General features: G+C 39.0%; 1 protein-coding gene across 2 annotated transcripts; it reads right to left on the bottom strand.

Moving 5' to 3' along the window:
- Positions 1-118: 118 nt before the first annotated feature.
- Positions 119-24,818, bottom strand: FGF5 (fibroblast growth factor 5). 2 transcript variants are annotated; one of them, NM_001078011.2, is made up of 3 exons: positions 24,228-24,588; positions 14,641-14,744; positions 1,785-2,168 (listed from the first exon to the last, which is right to left on the bottom strand). In NM_001078011.2, the coding sequence occupies exons 1-3, from the start codon at positions 24,586-24,588 to the stop codon at positions 1,821-1,823; spliced, it is 813 nt and encodes a 270-aa protein (NP_001071479.2). In that variant the 3' UTR covers positions 1,785-1,820. The 2 variants fall into 2 exon arrangements, with proteins under 2 accessions (XP_059743565.1, NP_001071479.2); XM_059887582.1 differs by lacking the exon at positions 14,641-14,744 and having other exon boundaries at positions 119-2,168; positions 24,228-24,818.
- Between the last annotated feature and the right edge of the window lie 393 nt (positions 24,819-25,211).

Below are 25,211 nucleotides of genomic sequence, written 5' to 3'. Positions count from 1 at the left end.
TCCAGGAGATTTTTAAGATATAAATTAGTTAAAACTTTTGTAGAATTTTATTTCTTTTAAGTCATGCATTAAATGCAAACAACATTTAATCAGATTGTTGGTTCTATAATAAAAACACCATACTAGATATACATATGATGTTTTAGTTGATGGATGGATTTTATATAAATTATATATAATGTGTATAGTTTCTATTGAAACATAGCAATCTGTTTAAATGGTAGTAAGTTCAATTTTGTTGCGTTTCCACTTTGCATTTGTAAATCAAAATAAACTATGCTGTGTTTCTAAAAAAAAAAAACAGTTTAGCAATATCTTTTAAAAGAAAAGAAACGTGCTTAAATACAAATCACATACTTTCTGTGCACAATTTTTGCTCTTCCTGTGGGACATACTTTTAAACATTAGCTTTACCATTTTTATTGCCACCTTTCTGAAGAAAATACTTCTATCTCATAGAACTCCATAAAAATGATTACCCAAGAAAATAAATTATGTAAATTCTTTTCAGTTAAATTTTCTGTCTTATACCAAACATTCAGTATTTGGGTTGACATTTAAGTGCCATTTTCAACTCATCAGATTAAGTTTCCCATGTCACATAGCCAACTATTTAAAAATATACATAGAAATTTTCCTTATAAAAGGGCAGATCTATTCACTGAGGTGTTTACCTTTAGGATAGGAAACTCAAAGAGTGTTTGAGTAATAATATTTTAGATAATGGGACTTGACATGGATAACTGTTACATGATTCATCTCCTTCGGTTCTCCATGTTTTTCCACTAAATGGGTTGCTCCCTGTGGATCTATACAGTGGAGATAGCAGAAGGTCATAGAAGAGGTATTTTAAGCACTCTGGTTTCATAGTCTATGCTTGATGGACAGAATAAAATGTATTTCTCCAGCTTTAAAGAATGAGGGCAGGGGGTAGATAAAATGGGAAGTGAAGGCAAAGTAGAATTAGCTATCAATAAACACTGCAAAATCAGTGCACTTGAACCTCTAATTCTTTTCCTTGCCTCAACTTTTAATTCCACCAAAAATTCCTTACGTTTTCTCCTTACTTCTAACCCATTATAGCCCAGCCACCACAGAGACAGGATTCCATATATAAAATCATGAATTTACACACACTCACACACACACACAAACACAAGCTGAGCCTTTAGTGCTGTTGAAGAGAATTTAAACATTTTAAGATGTAAAATTAAACTTACATGATCTGAGGTATGGTAGAAAAACAATCATAATAAAAATTAAAAGTGCAATGAATGAGAACAATGAAAAAGAAATCCACATGTTAAAAATGGTCTATAAACATATTTATAATTCATAAACTGCATTAAAATGGTTGTTTCATATCTTATCAATTAGAAATAATAAAAGTAAGAAAATATGCTCAATGCAGAGGTACTTTAAAAAAAAATCTAATAAAATACTTTTATCTCCATCAAAATATTCTTTGGAAACCAAAAATAAAAATGTATCATGTATGTTTTCTTCAGGTTGATCTGTAAAAGTCAGAAAAATACATAGTCCCCACTGTTGAACTTTCCAAAAAAGAATCCCTGTATGCACCAAGCATAAAGCAAAAGGCTTTATGTCGTCGTGAACTCCCTATATTGGTACAAAGACTTCCAGTTCAGTTACTATCAGAAAACATTTTTGTTTCAGTCAAGCTGAAACAAATGACCTGACTTCAATACAGTGTAGTATATAGCTGAAGCTGTGTCCAAGAAGTTGTCTTCAGAGCACTGAGGACAGCTGCAGAAACTCCTGAGGAGACTCCATGGTTTCTCACAAAACCAAAGTAAGTCTTAACCAAAGCGAAACTTGAGTCTGTATTTCACGGTGTTAGGACTTCTCCGAGGTGCGGAAAGGGGAACCTTTGGCTTGACAGGATTAGGTGGCTTTTTCTTTTCGGGAACAGTAACTGTGAAAGAAAGTTCCGGCTGCTCCAATTGCTTGAATCTTGGCAGAAAGTGGGTAGAGACGTGCTGAGGTTTAACCCGGGGGCTACAGCCCCGTTTAGCCTTCCCCCTCTTGTTCAGGGCCACGTACCACTCCCGCCCCGTCTTTTCAGTTCTGTGTATCGCAGAGGCATAGGTATTATAGCTGTTTTCTTGAAATCGCTCCCTGAACTTGCAGTCATCTGTAAATTTGGCCTAGAGGAAAAAAAAAAAAAGAAGAGGAGGAGGAAATTCAAGCAATGATAATATTTTCAGCATGTAATATAAAGAAGTCTTTATAGAAGTCTTTATAGAAGACTATAAAGAAAAACAAGAATTCCACTGGCCCCTGCACTCCGACTCCATTCTCTTTATAAAGACACATTTGCCTCTTTTAAAGTTGCTTTAAAATTACTATTTTCATTTCTATATTCCTACTTCATTCATCTTTGTAATGCTGGTGGTTTACTACGAATTACACAATTGTGAAATAATATCAGTGTATATTAAAATAACAGGAATTCAATATATTTAAATTCTGTTGCTCTTTTTAACATACATTGAAAATTTTAGTTAAAAATTTAACTTTTAACGTAAGATTTTCCCCCTCCTAAACCATCAAGAAAGTAAATAGTACTATATTACTAAGAAACAATTGCCTGGTAAAACATGAATTCATTCAGAGAAATGGGGTCATGTTATCCTTTGAAACAAGAATACAGTTTTCAGTCTCATCCGTGTGCTTCCTGGTGCTGAGAAAGGGGTAGCATATGGCCCTATTAATATTGCATGTGTTAAGAGTTCTTTAGGAAAAAATTCATCTTCACACAGTGATACAGGAGAGTCTATTTGATGCCAGGAAGAAAAAAATTACCTTTTGGAGTCACTAGCAACACTTCAGGCAGATATCACTCTCTCTTTCCCTCTACACACACACACACACACACACACACACACACACCTGCCCTTGAAAATGCTCACAGAACAGTGGAATAAGCAAAGAAGTAGACATTCATCACAGTGCAGTTTGATAAATGGAATTATGATAGTGGTATGCAGAGGGTACAAGGCATCTAAAAGGATAGAGGTGGCAGCGAAGAGGGCAGGAAGGTCTTCCTAGAAAAGGTGACTTTTGAGCTGAGTCTTAAAGTACAATGAGATAATAGTAATCAGGTGACATGAGAGGTTTTTCAGGGAACAGCAACGGTGTGTTCACAGGTCATCAGGAAGCTACTATAAGTTGTTCAATGTGACTTTCACTTAGGATGCATAGAGAAAGGACCCAGAGATAAAGATGACAAAGTAGGCCAGTACCAGCTCTGAAAAGGCTCAGTGTGCCGTACTGAGGAAGTTGAATGAACACAGCATAGGGGAAGAGCGCGAGATGGTGCCAAATAGACCTGCAATCAAATGCTAGTTCTGCCAATTGAGTTCTTAGCTTTAGGCTCCTTGTTCACAATACGTGCAGCCATAAGGCTATTGTGAGAATCAAAATATTTTTCTAGGAAAAGGATCTGGAGTTTAGCTTTCATCAAATACAAAAGAGTCCATAACTCCCAAAGAAGTAGAATTCCCTATCCTGGACTAGGTTTCACAATTTCAGGGAGGACCATTTGTACAAACGTCTTGGGCTTTGGAATACTAAGGATCTTGACCCATATATATGAACACTAAATACCAACTCTAGTATTCTTCCCTGGGAAATCCCATGGACAGAGGAGACCAGCAGGCTACAGTCCACGGGGTTGAAAAAAGAGCTGGACATGAATTAGTGACTAAACAACTACATATATATTATATATATAATATATATATTTGTTTATATATATAATTCTTTATATATCATAGAGGTTCCATCAGTTCAGTTCAGTCGTTCAGTCCGACTCTTTGCAACTCCGTGAGTTGCAATACACCAGGCTTCCCTGTTCATCACCAACTCCCAGAGCTTGCTCAAACTCATGTCCATTGAGTTGGTGATGCCATCCAACCATCTCATCCTCTGTCATCCCTTTTCCTCCTGCCTTCAATCTTTCCCAGCATCAGGGTCTTTTCAAATAAGTCAGTTCTTTGCATTAGGTGGCCAAAGTACTGGAGTTTCAGCCTCAGCATCAGTCCTTTCAATGAATATTCAGGACTGATTTCCTTTAGGATGGACTGGTTCGATCTCCTTGCAGTCCAAGGGACTCTCAAGATTCTTCTCCAACACCACAGTTGAAAAGCATCAGTTCTTTGGTGCTCAGCTTTCTTTATGGTCCAACTCTCACATCCATACGTGACTACTGGAAAAACCATAGCTTTGACTAGGCGGACCTTTGTTGGCAAAATAATGTCTCTGCTTTTTAATATGCTCTGCTTCAGTTCCACACTGGAACTAACAGTCCTCTAGTTTCCTTGCTTCTCTAATAATATCAAGCTTTCTTCTGCAGTACAGATCCCAACCTTGTAATCTGGAAGTCTGAACACTGCAAAACAATCTACATATACCTACTGTTGATGGCCACATAGAATTTTTGAGTTTTGAAAGGTACTGACAATATCAGAAGACAACCAATCTCAGAGTATTTCCAATAGCACATTTATCTTACACATGACAGTCTACCTAAGTTATTTACATTCGAGTGTAGAGTGTAGTTCAGTCAAAAAGCTCTTTATCTGAGGACTCTGAAACTATGTATCTGAGAATCTGTCTACTGGCAATTCCTTTGACTGGGTCTTTAGCAGGCTATAATCTAGTGTTTTAAAGAACCTTTGTCTATGGCTTTCTCTCATCACATCCTAACCTACTGGCCCATACCTAGGACAAGGGTGCTATGCTGACATTCCTTTAGAAGAGGAGACATTTATTGTTCTTATTGGCCTTCAATTAAAAATGCTTTCTTACAAACCAAACATAGATTTGTCAACTTAGCTCTTAAAAGGACATCAGTGCTCTCCCATTCAATTAGATAATCTCAAAGTTTTATTGTAAAATAAAAACTATAGTCATGTGGTAAAAGAAGAGGGCTGCAGAGGAGGAGATGGTTGGATAGTGTCACTGACTCAATGGACATGAACTTGGGCAAACACTGGGAGACAGTGAGAGACAGGGAGGCCTGGTGTGCTGCAGTCCACGGGGTGGAAAAGAGTCAGATACAACTTAGCAACTGAACAACAGCAATAGTCTTCTGGAATATTTTCTGCTACATAAATGGACAAGCATTATAGAAAGGTGTGGAAGATTTCATTAAAAAACAGTAGCACGTATATTCATCCTGCCTCAGATTTTTTTTCTTAAAATATGTCTGAATAACATTTCTAATGTACAGTACATTATACTTTGACTTGACTTCTACCCCAGTTTCACACACACACAAAAATCATTTTCCTGAAATAAAGACAGCAGTGATTACTTAATTCAATTTTGACAAATTTTTTAAAAGTGTTGGCACCCCACTCCAGTACTCTTGCCTGGAAAATCCCATGGATGGAGGAGCCTGGTAGGCTGCAGTCCATGGGGTCGCTAAGAGTCGGACACGACTGAGCGACTTCACTTTCACTTTTCACTTTTCACTTTCATGCACTGGAGAAGGAAATGGCAACCCACTCCAGTGTTCTTGCCTGAAGAATCCCAGGGATGGGGGAGCCTGGTGGGCTGCCATCTCTGGGGTCGCACAGAGTCGGGCACAACTGAAGCGACTTAGCAGCACTGTATAATTTAACCTTTTTCTCCTAACAGTGTCAATGAAAATAAAGAAGAAACCTGTATTTTTTTTAATTGATGTGACCAACAGACACATGCATACACACACCTAACCTATAGCAATACTGTCCCTAAAATTATTGCATCTAAAAACTTTCTCCCTCTCCCCCTCCTCTGCTCAAGATTCATGTTCTTTCTTAAGAGAAGCCTTTACCAGGATGACTGTTCATGCTCTAGGTTTTTCAAGGGGCACTTAATTGTCACATGGAGTATAGAGATAGAATTCTGAGGACCCACACACTACTTGTAGGCCCTTAGCCATTCCAAACTTCCCACTGAAACAGAAGCAAAGGCAGTCAGACTGTTTTGGTTTTCTTAATTGACTTCTAATTTAATGTTTTGTCTGAAAAATTCTTCCAGCTACGATGGAACAGAATCATTTGAAATGAACATTTCAGTGAGTTTTTTTTCATCAGGGGATCTAGTTTCTTCTGGAGAAACTGACTGTTCCTATCAATATTCCTGGCCCTTTTCAGACAAGATGGGAACCCCAAGCAGTGCATGAAAGTGAAAGTGAAGTCGCTCAGTCGTGTCTGACTCTTTGTGACCCCCGTGGACTGTAGCCCACCAAGCTCCTCCATCCATGGGATTCTCCAGGCAAGAATACTGGAGTGGGTTGCCATTTCCTTCTCCAGGGGATCTTCCCAACCCAGGGATTGAAGCAGACGCTTTAACCCCTGAGCCACCAGGGAAGCAGTGCATGGCTATCCTTAATGTTACTCATTAAACATCTCTATAGCAGAGTCATCAAGCAGCAGAATTATTTATTGTACATTTGCCATTATACAATTTTAGATAATAAATCTACCAGGCTAAGTTTAACCTTTGAAATTCTTTTGGAATTATAAAAACTCCTTTAGCAAAATATATACTTTTAAAATAATAGAGCTGTGGTGTTCTGTGATAACCTCAAGGGATGGGATGTGGGGGTGGGAGGGAGTCTCAGGAGGGAGAAGATTCATGTATATTTATCGCTGACTCATGTTGTTTTATAGCAGAAACCAACACAACATTGTAAAGCAATCATCCTCCAACCAAAAACTTAAAAAATAAATAAAAGAACTGGATTATTTCCCTAGAAAAAGTGAAGTCAACATAAAGACTTTATCTACAGTTCAGGTGTGAAGTAGAGAGGTGAATCAGATTTCAAATAAGCTACTGAAAACAGAACACACATCACCTTCATCCTACCACCATCAGTCACTACAACAAAACCAATCATTAACATGTTCATAAAGAACCCCTATCTTTGTTTCTAATTCATTATTTTCTGAATTTATTCAATAGATGTTTATTGACTATCTATCACATCCCAGACACTGCTGGTTGCCATTTTTACGAAGAAAGACAATTTAATATGGTTCTGCCTGTGTTCTTTGTTGACTTAAATTATCTGTGTTTTTCTCTTTAATTTCTCCTTGATTTTGCAAGTGTAAAAATAAGTTACAGTCAACAAGCCATAACTGCAAAATTAAAATGAAATGTTTAAATTGGCTGATTACTACATAATTTAAAATAGTCTTAATTGACAGAACAAATAAAAACTAAATTACACTACTTTTGCTTGAAACTATGGAAATAATTCAGAGGTGGGGCAACACAGTGCTGTTAAATAAAACAAGAATTTTGGGCTTAGGAGAACACTTTGCCTTGATTCTACTCATCTCCTCACAGGGAGAGGGCACACAGTGGATATTTAAAAGAAAAATCAAATTCAGTTCAAAGAAAGTAATATTCCACAAAAGAACAAGTCTGCTTAATTGAAATCTGAAGGTCAATTAAACCAGAGAATTCTTTCTGAAACAATGTTTTTAAAAAACTTTCTAAAACCTTTTAATATAGTTTTTTTCTTAGTCAACATGCTCTAAGATGATTGAGAATCTTATAGCAAGGGAGCTGAGGGCGTGTTAATAGGGTCCCAATTCTCATTATGTGCCACTATCAAAGTAAATATATGATGTATGAAAGAGATGTATAAAGAGGATTGAATTCAGGCTAATAGCAAAGCCCTGGAGTATAAACCCTCGAGTCTGTGGGGTATTTAATCAATTTTAATTCTTTATTTCACTTTTTATTTGATTTGCCTCTTGCAAAACTTTATAAAGTTAAGTAATAAATACAAATAATTAAAATGTTGTCGAAGGCTATATAATATTATTAAATCATTAAACTATTCTTATAGACTGTAATCAACGCAGTTATAGACCAAATTGTGCTCTAAACAACACTTTCTTGCTGCCTGCATCCCTACTTCCGGTTCCTCTATGTTCCTTCAGTGTGTTTTGGTTCCCAGTACTACCCATGCCAATGGGACTGCCCGGGTCAGGTGCCCTAAGCCCAGGCTGTTTTGTACGGTTGCGCAGGATGTTCCCAGCACAAAAGTACCAACCTTCGGTAGTGAGTGAAAGCCGAAAGCCAGACCCTGCTCCAACTGCTCCCAAGCAGAGAACTCCAGAACAGGGCAGCACGCACCCTGAAGGTGGCCTCCTACTCTTCACAAGTATTGTATGGGTCAGTTGTAGGCAAGCCGTGCCATCTCCAGAGCTTGGCCATATTTCCTGCTTAGCAATCTCTAATCTGGCCATTCTGTATCTCAATACTTCATGCTGAGCAATCAAGGGAATATATGTGAGTGCTCAGGCATGAGTTCTCAGTCCCTTAGTCATGTCTGACTCTTTGTAACCCAGTGGACTGTAGGCTGCCAGGCTCCTCTGTCCACGGGATTTCCCAGGCAAGAATACTGGAGTGGGTTGCCCTCTCCAGGGGAATCTTCCTGACCTAAGGATCGAACCCAGGTCTCCTGCATTGAATCAGATTCTTTACCGTCTGAGTCACCTTGCTCAAAAGAGCTGGGCTATTGAGGCCAGGTGTTTTACATATATTGTTTCATTCTCACATAATTCCACAACTATTAGGATGCTATTATCTGATTTTCCAGCCAGAAAAATAAAGAAACTAGTTCCTCTAAATCCCCACATTTACCAAATGCCAAGGTAAGCCTAAGACTTAAATCTCATCTACTGAATCCTAGATTCAAGCTCTTTCAGTAACAACGAGCAAAGCCAAGGGCATCTCCTAGGCTTCTGTACAGTACTACCTTGCCCTAAAGTTGCTCCGTGTTAAAATACTGATAAAAACAAGTGCCACTCCCCAAGCCACCGGAGACATAGAACACCATCTCTCACTTTAGGCTGAAATGGATCTCCGAAGCTACAAGTCAATTCATTACATGTAATTTTCCTCAATAAAATAGAGCTTCAGTGTTGGAAAGATCCCCTAGAGGAAGGCATGGCAACCTACTCCAGTATTCTTGCCTGGAGAATCCCCATGGACAGAGGAGCCTGGAAGGCTACAGTCCATGGGGTCCCAAAGAGTCAGACACAACTGAGCACAGCACAACCAGATAAACATAGTGTGAAATTAAGGGAAAACTGACATTTACTGCAAAGGTAGAATCCTGAACCCATTTTTTTTTTTAGCCTGAGTTACTAGGTACTCAATTCTACTGTGTAAATTGAAAGTTCTTAGAAGATGGGGGTGCTTCCCAGGCGGCGCTACTGGTAAAGAACCTGCCTGCCAATGTAGGAAACATAACAGACAGGGGTTTGATCCTTGGGTTAGGAAGATACCCTGGAGAAAGGCATGGCAACCCACTCCAGTACTGTCGCCTGGAGAATCCCACGGACAGAGGAGGGGGCGGGCTACAGTCCATATAGTCCCAAAGAGTCGTACATGACTGAAGTGACTTAGCACAGCACAACACAGAGGATAAGGGAAGTTTCTATTCAATTCCTTTACAGAGGCCAATAAATTATTTTTTTAATGATGATGATAGCCATCACTCAAACCTTCATTTCTCCTTTCAATAAACACGCCCAGCTCTGGGGCTGCGGACTCCTCCTCACTCTGCCCCCAGCTCAGGAAGTCCAGTCCAGACTCTCATCCTGGGCAAGCCAGCTGGCACCCTCTGAAACCAAGAAAGGAGGCTTTTCTAGTCCTTGCTCAGGGCTGATCAAGCATACATTCCATGCCTGTTTCGTAAACTCTGCAATTAGCTTTCCTTCCAAGCATGATCCCCTAAAACCCTGAGAAACAAAAATAATTCCACCACATGCTTCTTTCTGTATGTTTAAAATAAGCTAAAATGTTTTCCCCCAACAACCAATGGGTGATCACATATAGTTTATGAAAAGACTGACAAATTCATGATAACCACTTTTTCTAAGATTTAGATTTTTAAGGGAAAAAAATACGATGCACGAGAAGGATCTTAAAAAGTTATGAGATTATGACCATTGGAAATCCTTGCTTTCAAATTAAGTTCCTTGGGAAAAGGAAAACCCAGGACATAAGAGGCTACTGTATGCAAGACGAGTTGGGACCTAAAGAAAAGAACAAAAAGGCCAATAATGAATGCGATTTGAGGCTGGTCTAAATATCCAAGGGGGTCACAGCTGCCTGACCCCAAAATCAGAAAGAGGAGAGAGGGGATATAGGATCATGAAACAGCTGCCTGAGAGCAAATTCAGGAAGATCTGTTCTAACATTAAATGCTGAATACTTTCCAGGGACTATTCTAAGTGTTTTATATGTATTATCTCATTTAAAATGCTCCACTATCACCCTGTATTGTTAGTTTAATTTTCTTCCTTTTACAGCTGATAAAGCCAAGGAATAGAAAGATTAAGTAAAACAATACAGTTTAAGAAGAATGACACAATTTAACTACCAGACTCAAGAGCTCCCTCTCTTACATCCAGACCCATCTCAGATAAATCCAGGAAGGCACCGTATATGAGACTCTGGATAAAGATAAGCAACCTGAGAAGAGAGCAAGAACAGAGTGAGGAGGGAGCATGAACAGACAGGCAGGCAGAGAGAGACCGAAAGAGAAGGGTGCTCAGCCTCACCTAGTACCTCAGCCTGGGAGTAAGTGGATAAAGTACAGAGGCCACAGAGAAGGCTCTGACTAACCCTCAGGGTCTTGGGGAAACAATTACCTCGTGCTTCTCTCAATGATTCTCAAGGCATCTTGAGAAAAAGACCAGACACCTTCCTCCTTGCAACGGCTGCTGAAAAAAACCTGCACACTAGGGATCTGACTGCATTGTCTATTTAGGGTCTTCCAGTTAAAGGTCCAGAGAAGGCAATGGCACCCCACTCCAGTACTCTTGCCTGGAAAATCCCATGGACAGAGGAGCCTGGTAGGCTGCAGTCCATGGGGTCGCTACAGTCAGACACGACTGAGAGACTTCACTTTCACTCTTCACTTTCACGCATTGGAGAAGGAAATGGCAACCCACTCCAGTGTTCTTGCCTGGAGAATCCCAGGGATGGGGGAGCCTGGTGGGCTGCCATCTATGGGGTCACACAGAGTCAGACACGACTGAAGCGACTTAGCAGCAGCAGCAGCAGCAGCAGCAGCAGTTAAAGGTCTGAAGCAGAGCTGCGTGGAGATTAATATGAGTGTGTTGGTTGACTGAGTGCACAGAGCAGAGCACACTGAGATGGCTGAAGTCCAGATAAAACTTCTCTTACAGAATTAACAAACTTAGCACACAAAGGAGGTCAGCATAAATGTTGCCTAAACCTGAGCTTTCTGGGCTGATAATACTGTTCACCATCTTCGTGTCCACTGACCATGAAGCATTTTCTGAAAGAAGATTTTCTGTGAATGAAACAGATCTCCTTTTTCTTCCGGGAGTACATCCTAAAAGAGGTTCCCGATGCAGCTCCTCATCACACTGAATGACCAACATTTACAAAACAGTGTGATAAGTTTCATGGTGCACACGTCTCCTCCTTTCTAGACTTTAAAATCAGGTACAGGAGACACAGAAGTAGATGGGGGAAAAAGATCCTCCCAAAGAGCTTGGAATGAGAGAGAAAGAGAGAGAAGAAAGCAAAAATAGTCTAAGGATGAACCACAGAATTCACTCTTTAAAATGTAGCATAAAAATATTATTAAAACATGCAACTATTAATTTCCATAAAATAATAGCTGAAAATAGTGTAAATAGTTCCAAATGAAACAAAATATCTTCTTTCGAGCTACCTTTTCCATACCAAGCATTATAGCGTTTAAATGGAGAGAGAATTTTTAAAGCATGTTATTCTGGTTCAAGTTTTTGTTAACTGTGGTAACTTAGGAAAATATTTAACATCTCTGGCTGAGACTGTTGCCTCACCTAACCAGGTAATGAGAGAATGTGAGTGAAAGAACTTTGAAAGAAATATACAGATATTTTATCTCTATCTAGTAACTAATTTGTAATAGTCTGATTGTTACTATATAAAACAAGAAAAATCTACTATAATCCATGAATATTTCTCGACATACTATGGGTTTACTTTCCCCAGAATTATATGACTACTTTACATTTATAGTTCACACTTTGTAAATAGAACCCCAAAGTTACTCTTCATTAATTTAAAATTTTTCCGGTTTTATTGAGATACAATTGACATACAACACTGTGTAAGTTTAAGATATACAACATGATGATTTTATATAGCTATTTTTTGAAATGATTATAAAGTTACTCTTTAAATGGCTCTGCACAATTATTAATTTAAAGCAACTCACTTAATTATATATTTAATCTTGAAAGTGTAAGGCATTTTAGCCTTTTTAGTGGTGATGAAACTTTGCAAAAGTCAAACTAAATCAAATAATTATATTTAAAGTTATAAGAACAATTTTTCAACATGTTTAACTAGTAACTAAAAAGAAGAAGGAAATCATCTGGCATATAACTAATAAACATTAGGGCTAATACTATACCTAAATTCAACTTCCTCAAAAATAATTCACTTTATAATCTAATTAGGTGTCTATCGAGAGAATAATAAAAGCTCAAATAAGAGACAGTGGGCTTGGACAATTGGTTTTTAAAAAATTCACATAATCATAGGGCTTAATTTTTTATCTTCAATTCAGCTCAAAGTCATCAGAATGACTTTTATATCAAAGAGCTTCAATGAGTGACAAGAGCAAGGCTTGCTTTGTACTGTTTAAAAGTCATTACTCCATGAAATAACTTTTAGCCTGCCAAGATGAGAAAGAATAACAGATGCTGTTTTTGCATTATCTGCATTATTTCAGCCAGCCTTCCTTAGACATTTGGGTCAAGTTTCTGGAAATTTGTTACTTGCATTTGACAGAGGAATCATGTATCCTAACCTCTCAGTGTGACCTTTCTAATTGGCATCCATTTGTAATACTTTGCTTGCTGCGACAATTATCCTTAAGCTGGCCCAAGGTAGTCTATTTTTTGCATATGCTAAGGCTTGAATCAGAATATTTTAAAAATTAATATTTTCACCCAAAATAAGCAAACCAATAACAGAAAATTTTTTTCAGGAATTGCATATTATTATAATGCTTAGAGTTTGAATGTGTTTCAATCTTTAATGACCAAAGTAGATCGAAGAAAAGTTATTCAGTGCAGAAGCATTTGATGATTCTTTTCCATTCTGTGTGTGGATTTTTAGAACATCTTTTTAAAAATAAAATGGCATGTCCTGCTTTCCACAGAACACTGCCCCTTAAAATAGGTTATAAACCAGAGCAATTATTTTATGAATATTGTAATTTGCTAGAATAAAATAATCTGCTCAGAAAATGAGATAAGTAAATCTAGTTATAACTCTTGCAATGGATGATTGAAGAGGTTAACAAAGATTTAATAAACTGAGATTATAGTAGTTTATTGTATTTAAATTTGAATTATCTAATAATAGGTAATATTTATTGAGCACTTACATTGTACCTAATATTGTTCTAAAAAGCTTTGTATATATTATCTCATTTAATCCCCAAATAACTGTAGAAATAGCTTCAGTTTTATGATCTCCTTCAAAAGCTATTAACAAGCCACCTTTAGATGCTAGAGAAAGGAAAACAAAGTCTTAAACAGTAAACCAAGTGAAATTCTCTTTCCATTTTTTAAAAGTCTGTAAAGCAGAAATCATAATTAGTAAGTTTCAATTGACTGCGCTCGATTAAAACTTCCTATATACTTTGAAAACTGGGAGTCATATTTCTCCAATTTAATAAGAATTAAAGTGAATAAGGATTAAAGGAGTAGCTTTAAAGAAGAACTGCTTTTTAAAATGATTTAGTGTGACAAAACAGTACACCACAGACAAAGCATAAATAACTTTAAGGGCTGTGCATACACACTAATACTAATGAAAGAAACTCTCAACAGGAAAATTAAGCTAAATGTACTTTACTAACTTTAAAACATTTTAGTGTTTCCCAAGTAATGAGCATTTTCAGAACAAAGCGTAGAAATCTATAATTTATAAATTGATTACAAACTGCGTAACTAGTCCAAAAAAGTGTTTACAAGTGCAGAATCAGTCTTCGTAGTTTTAAGAAGTAATTGTTTTTGATGTAACAAAAACTACAAGATGAAAATGTCTCAAATGAAATTTCTCTATTAAAGGTCAAAATCATCTCATTATTGGTTTCTTCCCACCATACTTATTAAAATAAATATGTTTTATTACTTAGACTCCATTTTTGACATAATAAGTAGCTTTTAAAATTAATAACATGATCTACTGGTTACACAATCACCATCAGTATGTAACTTTAAAATATAATATCGTATTTCCATAATGTTTCTCCTTACTTGGACCACTATTAAGACATAAATAATGACAATCACTTAGAGAATGCTTTTTTCAAATAAACTTATCCTTAAACCTTTTTGTGGATTCTATATTATCTTTTCAAATAAATAAAATATTTAAATTATTACTTACAAAAACACACACAATTCTCTTGGTTTAATGGACACATAAAATCTTATAAAAATGAAAAACATAAAGTTCTCTGGGCAAATTGTCTTATCTATCAGTTTGGAAAATCACTCGTTCCATTTTACACATGTAAAATCTCTGTAACACCTTTAACAAATATAAAGTAGTTCTACTTACACTTGCATGGAGTTTTCCTTTTTTTGACATCGCTAAAAATTTGTTGCTGAAAACTCCTCGTATTCCTACAATCCCCTGAGACACAGCAAATATTTCCAAAATACCTAGGATGACAGAAATCCCAAAATAAAACACAGACTCCTCTATATATCATTGTGAAGATTTAAATTTCTACAGAGACTCTTTCCATTCCTTATTACTGTGATTTTTTTAAAAAGTATTGAACATCCTTGTTTATTGTGACATTTATTATGTAAAAGGAAAAAAAGGTTTAGCACTCAAGTATTCATTTAAAATGATAAATTTCAAGGTTCAAAATTTGCTTGTGCTTCATTAGCACTCATTTTTTCCTAAAATGATGTCACTATTCATAATCAGTGTTTGACAGAAGAATCTTTTCAAGTTCTAGAGAAATGGAAAAGACTGTTTAAAATGTTTTACAAAATAATTCTCATGCATTGTTGCTCGGTCAAAGATAAGACAGTCCATTGAATATTAAAGCACATACAACTGCACTCAAAATTAATATAAATCACTGGAAGCCTTGAAAACAATATTCAATGAAGTAAAAAATCCCTTTTCTCAAATGACCATAATTATAAAAGTATAAATCAATATATATCATACCCTATCATTTAGTGGTTGCTTATTTCAAGATTACACATAACAAGACATTGAAAGCACCATAGATAATTTGGGGTTGTTAGCTCAATGAAGTGTTTGATGGATTACGGTTTGAGACATCTTGCATTTTGAATGACTCTTCTGGAAAAAATCTCATGAGGTATTTTATTATGTTATCATTTATACTTGGTATTTCATAGTGAGAACTACCAAGTCTATGTCCCTCTGTCTCCTATAATAACTTGAAAGTTCACATCCACTGGGTCAAAAGAGTTGCACACTACAGTTCATAGGGTATTTTTAAGAAGCTGAAACTCATAGTCTGTATATAATTGGAATTCCTGCCTGTTTACCATAAACTCATATGTAATGCCATATGAACAAGAGAAAAGCATAGGGCTTTTTGTTAACTGCCTACATCAAATTGCAAAAATAAAAAAGATAAAATATTATTCATTAAAGCTATAAAGGGACCTGCCTTGGAAGAAAGGAAGGAAGCAAGTGGGAGTGGAAGGGAGAAGGAAAAAAAATCTCAGTATTTCAATCTGTAGTATTTTGAGCATATATTCTAATTAGCATATTTCAATAGGACTCTGTTGAATAGGGAAGTTCATCAGATTTTCTTAACATAGTAATCTCCTCCTACAGTATTTGAAGTATATATAAAATTATTCAATATACAAGAAGCAGTGTATTGTGGATATACATGTATATAATACATACAAACACATATATGAGTATCTTTATAGAGCACTTAAATGTTGCATAATGTGACCTAATACCTATAACTGTAGCAAATCCTGCCACTTATTTATTCAACTTCATTTTTAAAAAATACTTGAACAGAAAGTTCATAGGGAAACTACTGTTCTTATGAATAAGTGTTCTTAGCCTGGAGTAAATAAAACACATCTCAAGAAAACTACCACTACCACTTTATTAGTGGGTGTTTCTTTAAAACGAACTCCCCCAAATCTAAAAACTATTGGAAAGGAATTACTTTTGCTTTCAGGAAAAAAAACTCCTAAAAAAAAAACCAAAACAACACTGTGTCTTAGAAATTTTTTTCTTCAAAATGTTTTCAAAATTCAATTTATAATAGATGTTATGATACAGACTGATTGTGATGTGTATCCAAAGACTTAGAAGCATTATCATTTTATCAAATAGTAACAAAGCACACAGAATGCTTTGTAAAGATAAATTTACTACATAATGTAGTACAATAATAATATTATTAATAAAGCATGATTAGAATATCTGATGCAAAGTTATATTTCTATCAAAATTACAGGGTGATATTGAAAATAGCATTAATGATTTTTGATATTTCGGAGATGATAAATACAATTGAGAATACTATGTAGACATCTGTTAAAAAATGAGACAGGGAGAACACAAGAAATCATCTATGTGTAGAATGACAGATACAAAACAGACAATGTGGAGTTGGTAGAAAAGACTTGATTGTATGTTTCCCTCAATTAACGCCTGGCTCTTTACTAGTAAAGGCTTTCTGTATTATTGTCTGGAAAATCACCTGGTTTTGTAATCTATTGTGTATTAGTGGGGGGAAAAATTCTCATTAATTCTCATGTGTTTGCAGGTTAACATTTAAGAGGTCAAGACAAACGGGCTCTGTAAATGTTTGTTTAATATTTTGTTTATATAACTGGCTTCCGACAACATATTCTATTTTTAAGAAAGACCCATTTTGACTCATTTCCCAATTGCATGTATATGTTATATAAAATTTGCATTGTAATAAATTTTAAATACGGGGAAGATGAAACAATATGTGTGAAAATGTTATTTTATTACATACTACATGGCTTCTTTTCTTATAAGTTCCAGTACAAAAAAATGATATATTGCCTGAGAATAAAAGGATTTTATAATTTTTTTTTGAATATTATCATTTATTTTTTAAGTAGCAAGTCAATATAGAAAAGTGCACACATCTGAAGTACACAGCCCAGTGATTTTCACAAAATGAACACACTTGTGTAATCATGGCTGATCAAGAATCAGAACAATATGTCTTTCCTCCCTTCCTCCCTCCTGCCAGTCCACTCTCTTTCTGGCTAACACATGCATCTCCGTGCAGCTCAAATGAGGATTTTGGGGTCTGATTCATAGAGGGTTGCAAATAATTAAGGAAATGGCACTGAAAAAAAAAAGGACAGGTTTTGTATCTTATAAACTCAGAATGAAATCGGCAAGTTAGGCCTCTCCTGTCACATAGGACTAACTTCAAAGTGAAAGGCACAGATCATAATTTCAAATGAGACTCTTTGGTAAACGTCCTACTACTTTTACTAAAATACCTTGAGTGTCCCATATTGCAAGGCATTTCAGCAGTACTTATTTTATTTACTTTAGTATTTTATTTATTGATTTGGCTGCACCAGGTCCTAGTTGCGACACGCAGGATCTTCTAGTTGCAGCACAGTCTTGGGATCTAGTCCCTCCACCAGGGATAGAACCCAGGCCCCCTGTACTGGGAGTGCAAAGTCTTAGCCACGGGACCACCAGGGAAGACCCACCAATACTTATTTTATTTATTTATTTTTTTTAATTCTGTAAATTTATTTATTTATTTATTTATTTTTATTTTCATATTTATTTTTTTAATAATTTTTAACATTTTTAAATTTCAGGTATACACATGCTCCCCATCCTGAACCCTCCTCCCACCCCCCTCCCCATACCATCCCCCTGGGCCGTCCCAGCGCACCAGCCCCAAGCATCCAGCATCGTGCACTGAACCTGGACTGGCATCTCGTTTCATACATGACATTTCACATGTTTCAATGCCATTCTCTCAAATCTTCCCACCCTCTCCCTCTCCCACAGAGTCCATAAGACTGTTCTATACATCAGTGCCTCTTTTGCTGTCTCGTATACAGGGTTATCGTTACCATCTTTCTAAATTCCATATATATGCGTTAGTATACTGTATTTATGTTTTTCCTTCTGGCTTACTTCACTCTGTATAATAGGCTCCAGTTTCATCCACCTCATTAGAACTGATTCAAATGTATTCTTTTTAATGGCTGAGTAATACTCCATTGTGTATATGTACCACAGCTTTCTTATCCATTCATCTGCTGATGGACATCTAGGTTGCTTCCATGTCCTGGCTATTATAAACAGTGCTGCGATGAACATTGGGGTACACGTGTCTCTTTCCCTTCTGGTTTCCTCAGTGTGTATGCCCAGCAGTGGGATTGCTGGATCATACCTAAAGGATTTTATAATTTTAAGAAAATTATATTTAATTGAAACCTTGAAAATATAATTCTGCAAAAATCATTCTATTTCAAGTTATGAAGAATGAAGGAAAGAAACAAGCTGAGATTAAATGAAATAATTGTTTTTTCAAAAGTTAACTTTGGTATGATGTTCTAAATTTTAATGTAATTATAGTGTACTATTGGGAACACTCGTAAGATTATAGTTTTAAAGTCATTTCAACAGTAATTTCACAATGTCTTTTTTCATAGAATATTGGAGTAGATTCTTCAGGCCCCACAATTCAACCTCTTTCCCCTCACCTGCCTAAAAAGATCACAGGCCTATTGATTTTTATGCCAAATCTCAATAACTCATTAAAGAATTCTAAGTGTTTTAAACCTATGTGCACTAAATCACATGTATATAAATTTCAGAAAGCATTTCTCTAAAATTGATTTTTTTTTCAATTTTAGTAATTTCCGCTTAGGAGTCAGCAATAATAAATTTGATGGGAATTTACAATTCCCATGGAAGCCCAAATGGTAGCCAGAAGAAAAACTGTGGAAGGCCAAGTGTCTCAGATTACAGTCAGTGAATGTTTGTAAGTTGGATTGTTTCTTTGATCATCTCACTACCTCTCTTCCTTTTCAGGATACTCCATGTGTACACATGTATGAATATATGTCTTAGTAATCTCCTGCTATTTTGGTCCTGCTGGGGGAATGGGAATGGCACCCCACTCCAGTACTCTTGCCTGGAAAATCCCATGGATGGAGGAGCCTGGAAGGCTGCAGTCCATGGGGTCGCTGAGGGTCGGACACGACTGAGCGACTTCACTTTCACTTTTCACTTTCATGCATTGGAGAAGGAAAAGGCAACCCACTCCAGTGTTCTTGCCTGGAGAATCCCAGAACGGGGGAGCCTGGTGGGCTGCCATCTATGGGGTCGCACAGAGTCAGACACGACTGAAGTGACTTAGCAGCAGCAGCAGGGGGAATGGGAAAGAGAGAGAGATCAGTATAAATTAATTCACATTAAAGTACAAGTGACAATGTGTTATCTTTCCTAGGGTGCTCACATTTAAGAGGATCAAAAGTAAAAAGCAGTGTTAAATTGAAGGAATTATTCTCTGTTGGTGGAATTCTGGGATTGACATCTAGGTTGAAGGATGCAGGGATTCAGGGTCTCGCACTGCTTAATCTACTTACAAGCATTAGGTGTTCATTACAAAGTAAACTTATTCCCATAAGAAAATCTCTATCTAGATTTGTTCACTTAGTCCCCTCTAGAATTTTTAATACAGTAAGACTTTTATCAATGATGGTTGATACAGTTATGTAGACATCTCCCTTTTTTCTATTTTATCAGTGAATAAGATACACAAATATTCCATGTATTCAGAAGATTTCAACAGTGCATCTGAAAACTCTCAAAGATAAATCATTTAAAGCTGAAGTTTCTCTACTTGGCTTCACACAGCAACAAACATGATAAGTCATTATCAAATCTGAGTCTTGAAATCTGAGTTTAGCAGTCTTCATTAAGTTAGCAAATTTGCCACTTGAGTTTTTCCATATAGATTCTGGTTTATTTAGGCTTCAGGGACTATATAAAGGTTGACTGTGCATTAATATCAAGGTTGACAGTGAATTCAGATTTTTAAAAGCTAGCCAAAATAAATGACTGTAATCTCCATAATTTTATGTGAACGGTTAGTCTTTGTGTAGCTATAGCCTTAAGCTTTTGCTCCCTGAACTGACAGTTACTTGACTGCCTTTCCTTCAGTGGCCCAAGATAAGCCAACAGAAGCATTGTATTAAAATTAAACTTGAAAATGTAGAAATTAAAGGAAAGTTTTGTTTTCATTCAGTAGTGGAATTCTATCATCTATCTGTCTTGCCCATCTTCATCCTTCCTTAGCATTTCCTATGATAAGAGTTTATGTGCAGTGAGCTTGATTCTTGTCTTTAAAACTTGGGATAACTCTTGTATGAGAAGCTAAGACTATATTAAGTGGTACACCTTAGCTAAACAAATTATATTTCAAGATCTATGGGAAATGTACTTTTGATAACAAAACAAAAAATATTCAGGGTTTTGGAAATTTTTTAATGTCAAATGATAGTCATGAAACATACATGCATATATATTTCTCTCTTCTGATAAACATTACAGAAAATTATGGAGTTTAGAAGAACCTGTTAGAATGCAGTTTCATGGCAGAGTTTTGACTCTTTACAGAGGTAACAAGCTGTGTCAGAATAATGTGTTTTCCATCACTGCTAACTCATAGACAGTAGAATTAGATGATGAGGTAAAACTGATGTATCCTCCATGGTTCTCATGGTCCAAGCTCTCTCAGCATCTCTTAAGAGATATGGGCAAATGTTTCCTCATCTACTCCAACCAATAGTCCATAAACAACTCCTGTGTTTACATATGTATCAGGAAACCATCATGTGCTATCTTCAAAAAGGTCTATGACCAACTTCAATTAGCAGATCTTGTTTCTCTTTCACAGCTACTTAAAGACAGAGATTCATTTTAAACTTTCAAATTACATGCTGTCCTTTTAAACATGACATATTTTATAAATTCTTCATGGATCAACAGTAGCAAAATCTTATGATACAGTATAGGACATTCCAGATATCACAAAGCTGAAAATCACCATGATTTAAACAAATTATACTTTCCTCTGTGAGAAAATCCTATAGAAGGCAAAGGAAAAAAAAATCCCAACTAACCCAATATCAAGTAACCAGAATATCAAGCTTGCTGAGCTAGGTATCCTGTGTTGGGTACATGAACAAATGCATGAATGAATAAGTGAATTGATCGAAAGCCAAGCAAAAGATACAGACTAAACTGTGAAAGGCTGTTGTTATAAACTGGAATGAATTAGGAAAGCATTAAATTTCTTAGTTAAATTAAGAAAGTTTTATTTAGGCACTTTTATTTAGTTTTGCTTAAGAAACAAAGCAGCATTTTGTGTCTGTTCTTGTTAGATATCTTTCAAAGTGGATTTTAAAATAAAAGGTACCTTGGAAATAAATACTGGCCAATGTCTTCTTTAGCTGAATGTATTCTCTGTTGATCTGTTCTCATTTTCCCTTTCTCTACTTTTCTATAACTTCCCCTCCAAAAGGCCTAAGCTGCAAAAAATCTTTGTCTCTTGTGGTTTCTTCCAAGAGAAGAGGGTAAATACTGTGGGAATGAGTCTGGTTTTCAGAGATTCCTAGCACACCAAAACCCGCTCCAACACCTCCTTTACCCACTCTGGGATCCAACCTGTGGCTCCTTGCAGGTTAGCTTTGAATCTTCCCTTGGGAACATAGAAGTCATTCTCTGTTGAGGCTGAGTTTGGGGATAAACTACAGGAAGAATGGGCTTCCCTGGTGGCTGAGTGGTAAAGAATCCACCTGCCAATGCAGGAGATGTGGATTTGACCCCTGAGTTGGGAAGATCCCTTGGAGAAGGAAAATGGCAACCCACTCCAGTATTCTTGCTTGGGAAATATCATGGACAGAGGAGCCTGGTGGGCTACAGTCCATGGCATCTCAAAAGAGTCAGACACAACTTAGCTACTGAACAACAGGAAGAACAGAATAGAAACAGTGTTCCTGTAAGAGGAAGAGGGAAAGATTACCACAAGTGGGGAAATGAGCTCTGATGTCTGGTGGAAGGAGAGCTGGGTGGGACAAAATGAGGACAGATGGAAGTAACACTTGCTTAGACATAACATTTGCTTACCCTGAAATCTCCGGAAATTCCCCTTCACCCTAATTGACCTTGCCTTTTATCACCAAATATGGCGAGAAGTTTAACGAGTGCAATGAACCTTAAAACACAGAAGTAGGCCCCTCGGACTTTCCTGGTGATGCAGTGGATAAGAGTTCACCTCCCAAAGCAGGGGACAGAGGATCAATCCCTGGTCCGGGAAGATTGCATATCCCCCTGAGCAACTAAGTCCTGTGCCTCAACTCCCGCGCCCACACACTGCAACTAGTGAAGTCTGCACTCTGCAACTAGAGAAACACTGCAATCAGAAGCCCATGCACCACAAGGAAGGGTAGCCCGGGCTCCTGAAAGTACAGAAAGACTGCCACTGCAAGGAAGACCCAGCCAAAAATAAATACATTCTTTAAAAAAAAAAAAAAAACAGTCCCCTCTGAAGAGCATGTGGGAGGCCCTGGCATTCGCTAGGGCTGACGCGGAAGGCCCTCTCTGGGGTTCGGTGCTCCAAGCCACCTCACCACGGGCAGCACAGCAAGCTGAAGGCAGAGGCGGTAGGAGCAGTCAGGGGCAAGGGGCAGGCGTGGACGCGCTCGCGTTCCACTTCCCGCCTCCTGAACTCCCAAGAGAGAGCTTGCCAGCCGGCCCCCCCCCCCCCACACCGATATGCGCATCTCCAACCCCCCGTGGGGGCGGCTGCCAGCCCCGCAGTGGCGCCCCCCGCTCCTCCGGAGCTTGGTTAAGAAGAAATCTGTGGGGTCACTGGCTTGAGGCAGAGAAAGTTAAGTACACCTGGGAGCCACCAGGCTGAGACTCCGGGCCGGATGACTGCGCTGTCTCCTGGCCACGTTTCCACTCTCCCTGGGTCCCTGAGGCCCGGGCCGTGAGTCTATCTGTTGGACCAGCCCCGGCTGGAAGAGCCATCTGGCCCTACCGAGGAAAACGTCCTCAGAGATGTCCCCAGTCCCACACATCTTTCCCCTCTGCTGCCTTGGAGAAACAGAAGAATCAGGAACCGCAGTGATGGTCTGGAAACTCAGACAGAGTGGAAGGGAGGAGACAAGGAAGGAGGGAAAGAGAGAGAGAGCTAAACTAAGAAAGAAAATTTTAAACTTGGCTTAAATTTAAAAACCCACAAAATTTTCACCTGTACTGAACTGAACTGCCTCTAAATGTTCTCTAAAATACCGAACTTTCCTTTAATTGTCCTTGGAGGACAAAAGGCCGGCCACTCTTCCTCACAAGGTCTGGTCATGGTCTCAAGATACTAAACGTTGCTAAACCCAACTCCGGAATTAATAATTCGAATGTCCATCACGTCTCCCTCTCGAAACGTGTCCAGTTTTCTAGATCACTGTCTTCTTCCAGTCAGAGAACGTCTGGTCTCCTGTCTGGTATACCTATATATCCTATATGTATATGATGTGCAAATATGTACCTACCTACAAGAGACATATACGGATACACACACACACATATACGCACACACATTATGTAGCAATTTGGGGTTTGTGGTAGCGGTTGTGAGAGGGGAGTATGTGAGATTTGGTTATTTTTAAAAGAACTGTTCCGTTATGGGCAGGTAAAGGGGTGCACTTTGCTGCCCAGTGGAAAATGCTAGTCTGGTAAACAGAAGCAGAAGGTAAACAGAAACTAAACAAGGAGAAAGATTTTTGGTTTTCCTCCGGGCACAGGTTGGAGCTCCTCTTTGGGACCAGGGCAAGCTGGAAACAAGATGCCTGTCTGCACCAGCCTCGGGGTAGCCTGTACCTCAGGAATCGCCTTTCCCCATCCCCACGAGACCGGTAAGGGTGTGCGTGCCACCCAGACGCACCTCCAACCCAACCCGCCCGGCTGTTTCGAGGGCCGGCTGGATCCCAGTGGCCCAGGCTCCGGAAGGTGCGCTTACAGCCTGGGGAATAACCGGCGGTCCCTCTCGATGCTCCCGCCACCCGCTCAAGACAGGTTTTGGAGGACAGCAAGCAACTTACTTAACATATTGGCTTCGTGGGAGCCGTTGACTTTGCCATCCGGGTAGATCTGCAGATGGAAACCGATGCCCACTCTGCAGTAGAGGCTGCCGGTCCGGCGCCCCGAGGGGCTCCACTGGAAGCTGCTCTGCTCCAAGCTGCTTCCTGGGCCGCCCCGAGAAGCCGCGGAGGAGGAGGAGGCAGGGGAAGAAGAGGAAGTCGCGGTGCTACTGCTGCTCCGGCGGCTGCTGGCGCCTCCCGGGTTCCTCTCGGTGGCAGCAGGTCCGGGCTGCCCTTTGGGTGCGAGGCGCTTCTCCCCTTGAGCCCAGGCGCTGAGGATCAGGTGGCTGAGGAAGAGGAGGAGGAGGAAGGACAAGCTCATGCTTCCAGCCGCGGGGGTCCTAAGTGCATCTTGCAGGGTTGGTTCTGGGCTTCGTAGCCCCTGCGCGGCTGCGTGCCTCTGGCGCTGCCCCCCTCGCCGCACCGGGTGGACATAGCCTCGGGGAAGAGAGAGAGGGAGAGGGGGGGAGCGAGAGAGAGGGAGGCCACCCGAACGGATCTCGGCGCTGGCACTGGGATATTTATAACGCCAGTGATCTCACTGCTCCGTGCACGCCTGCGAAGCTTCCCCTCACCCGCCGCTTTGTGTACTCTCCGGCCGGTGCGGGGAGGGGCGGGGGTGTGGAGGAGGGAGGAGATGGGAGAGGGCGAATGGGAGGGGAACCCGGGCGGAGGGAAGCTGCACCCCGACGCCCGGCGCGCGCGCACCCGGGCCACGCACCCCAGCAGTTCTCACGCGCCGCACGGCCACCTCCACTCAAGCCAACGCGGCGCCGAATTCAGCCCCGCGCGAGCCCCTGGGATGGGGGCTTGAAATGCCGAGTGAGTGAGTTCTCATCCTCTCGCACCTCCGCGGAACGCTGGCGTCCCAGCAACGCGCCCTCGCCTACCCAGGATCCAGTCTCCAAGTTCACTTCCCCGGTGCCCAGCCGACCCGACTGTCAC

Source organism: Bos taurus, chromosome 6 (assembly GCF_002263795.3).
Source record: "Bos taurus isolate L1 Dominette 01449 registration number 42190680 breed Hereford chromosome 6, ARS-UCD2.0, whole genome shotgun sequence".
Classification (NCBI taxonomy): domain Eukaryota; kingdom Metazoa; phylum Chordata; class Mammalia; order Artiodactyla; family Bovidae; genus Bos; species Bos taurus.
This window is presented reverse-complemented; position numbering and strand designations above follow the sequence as displayed.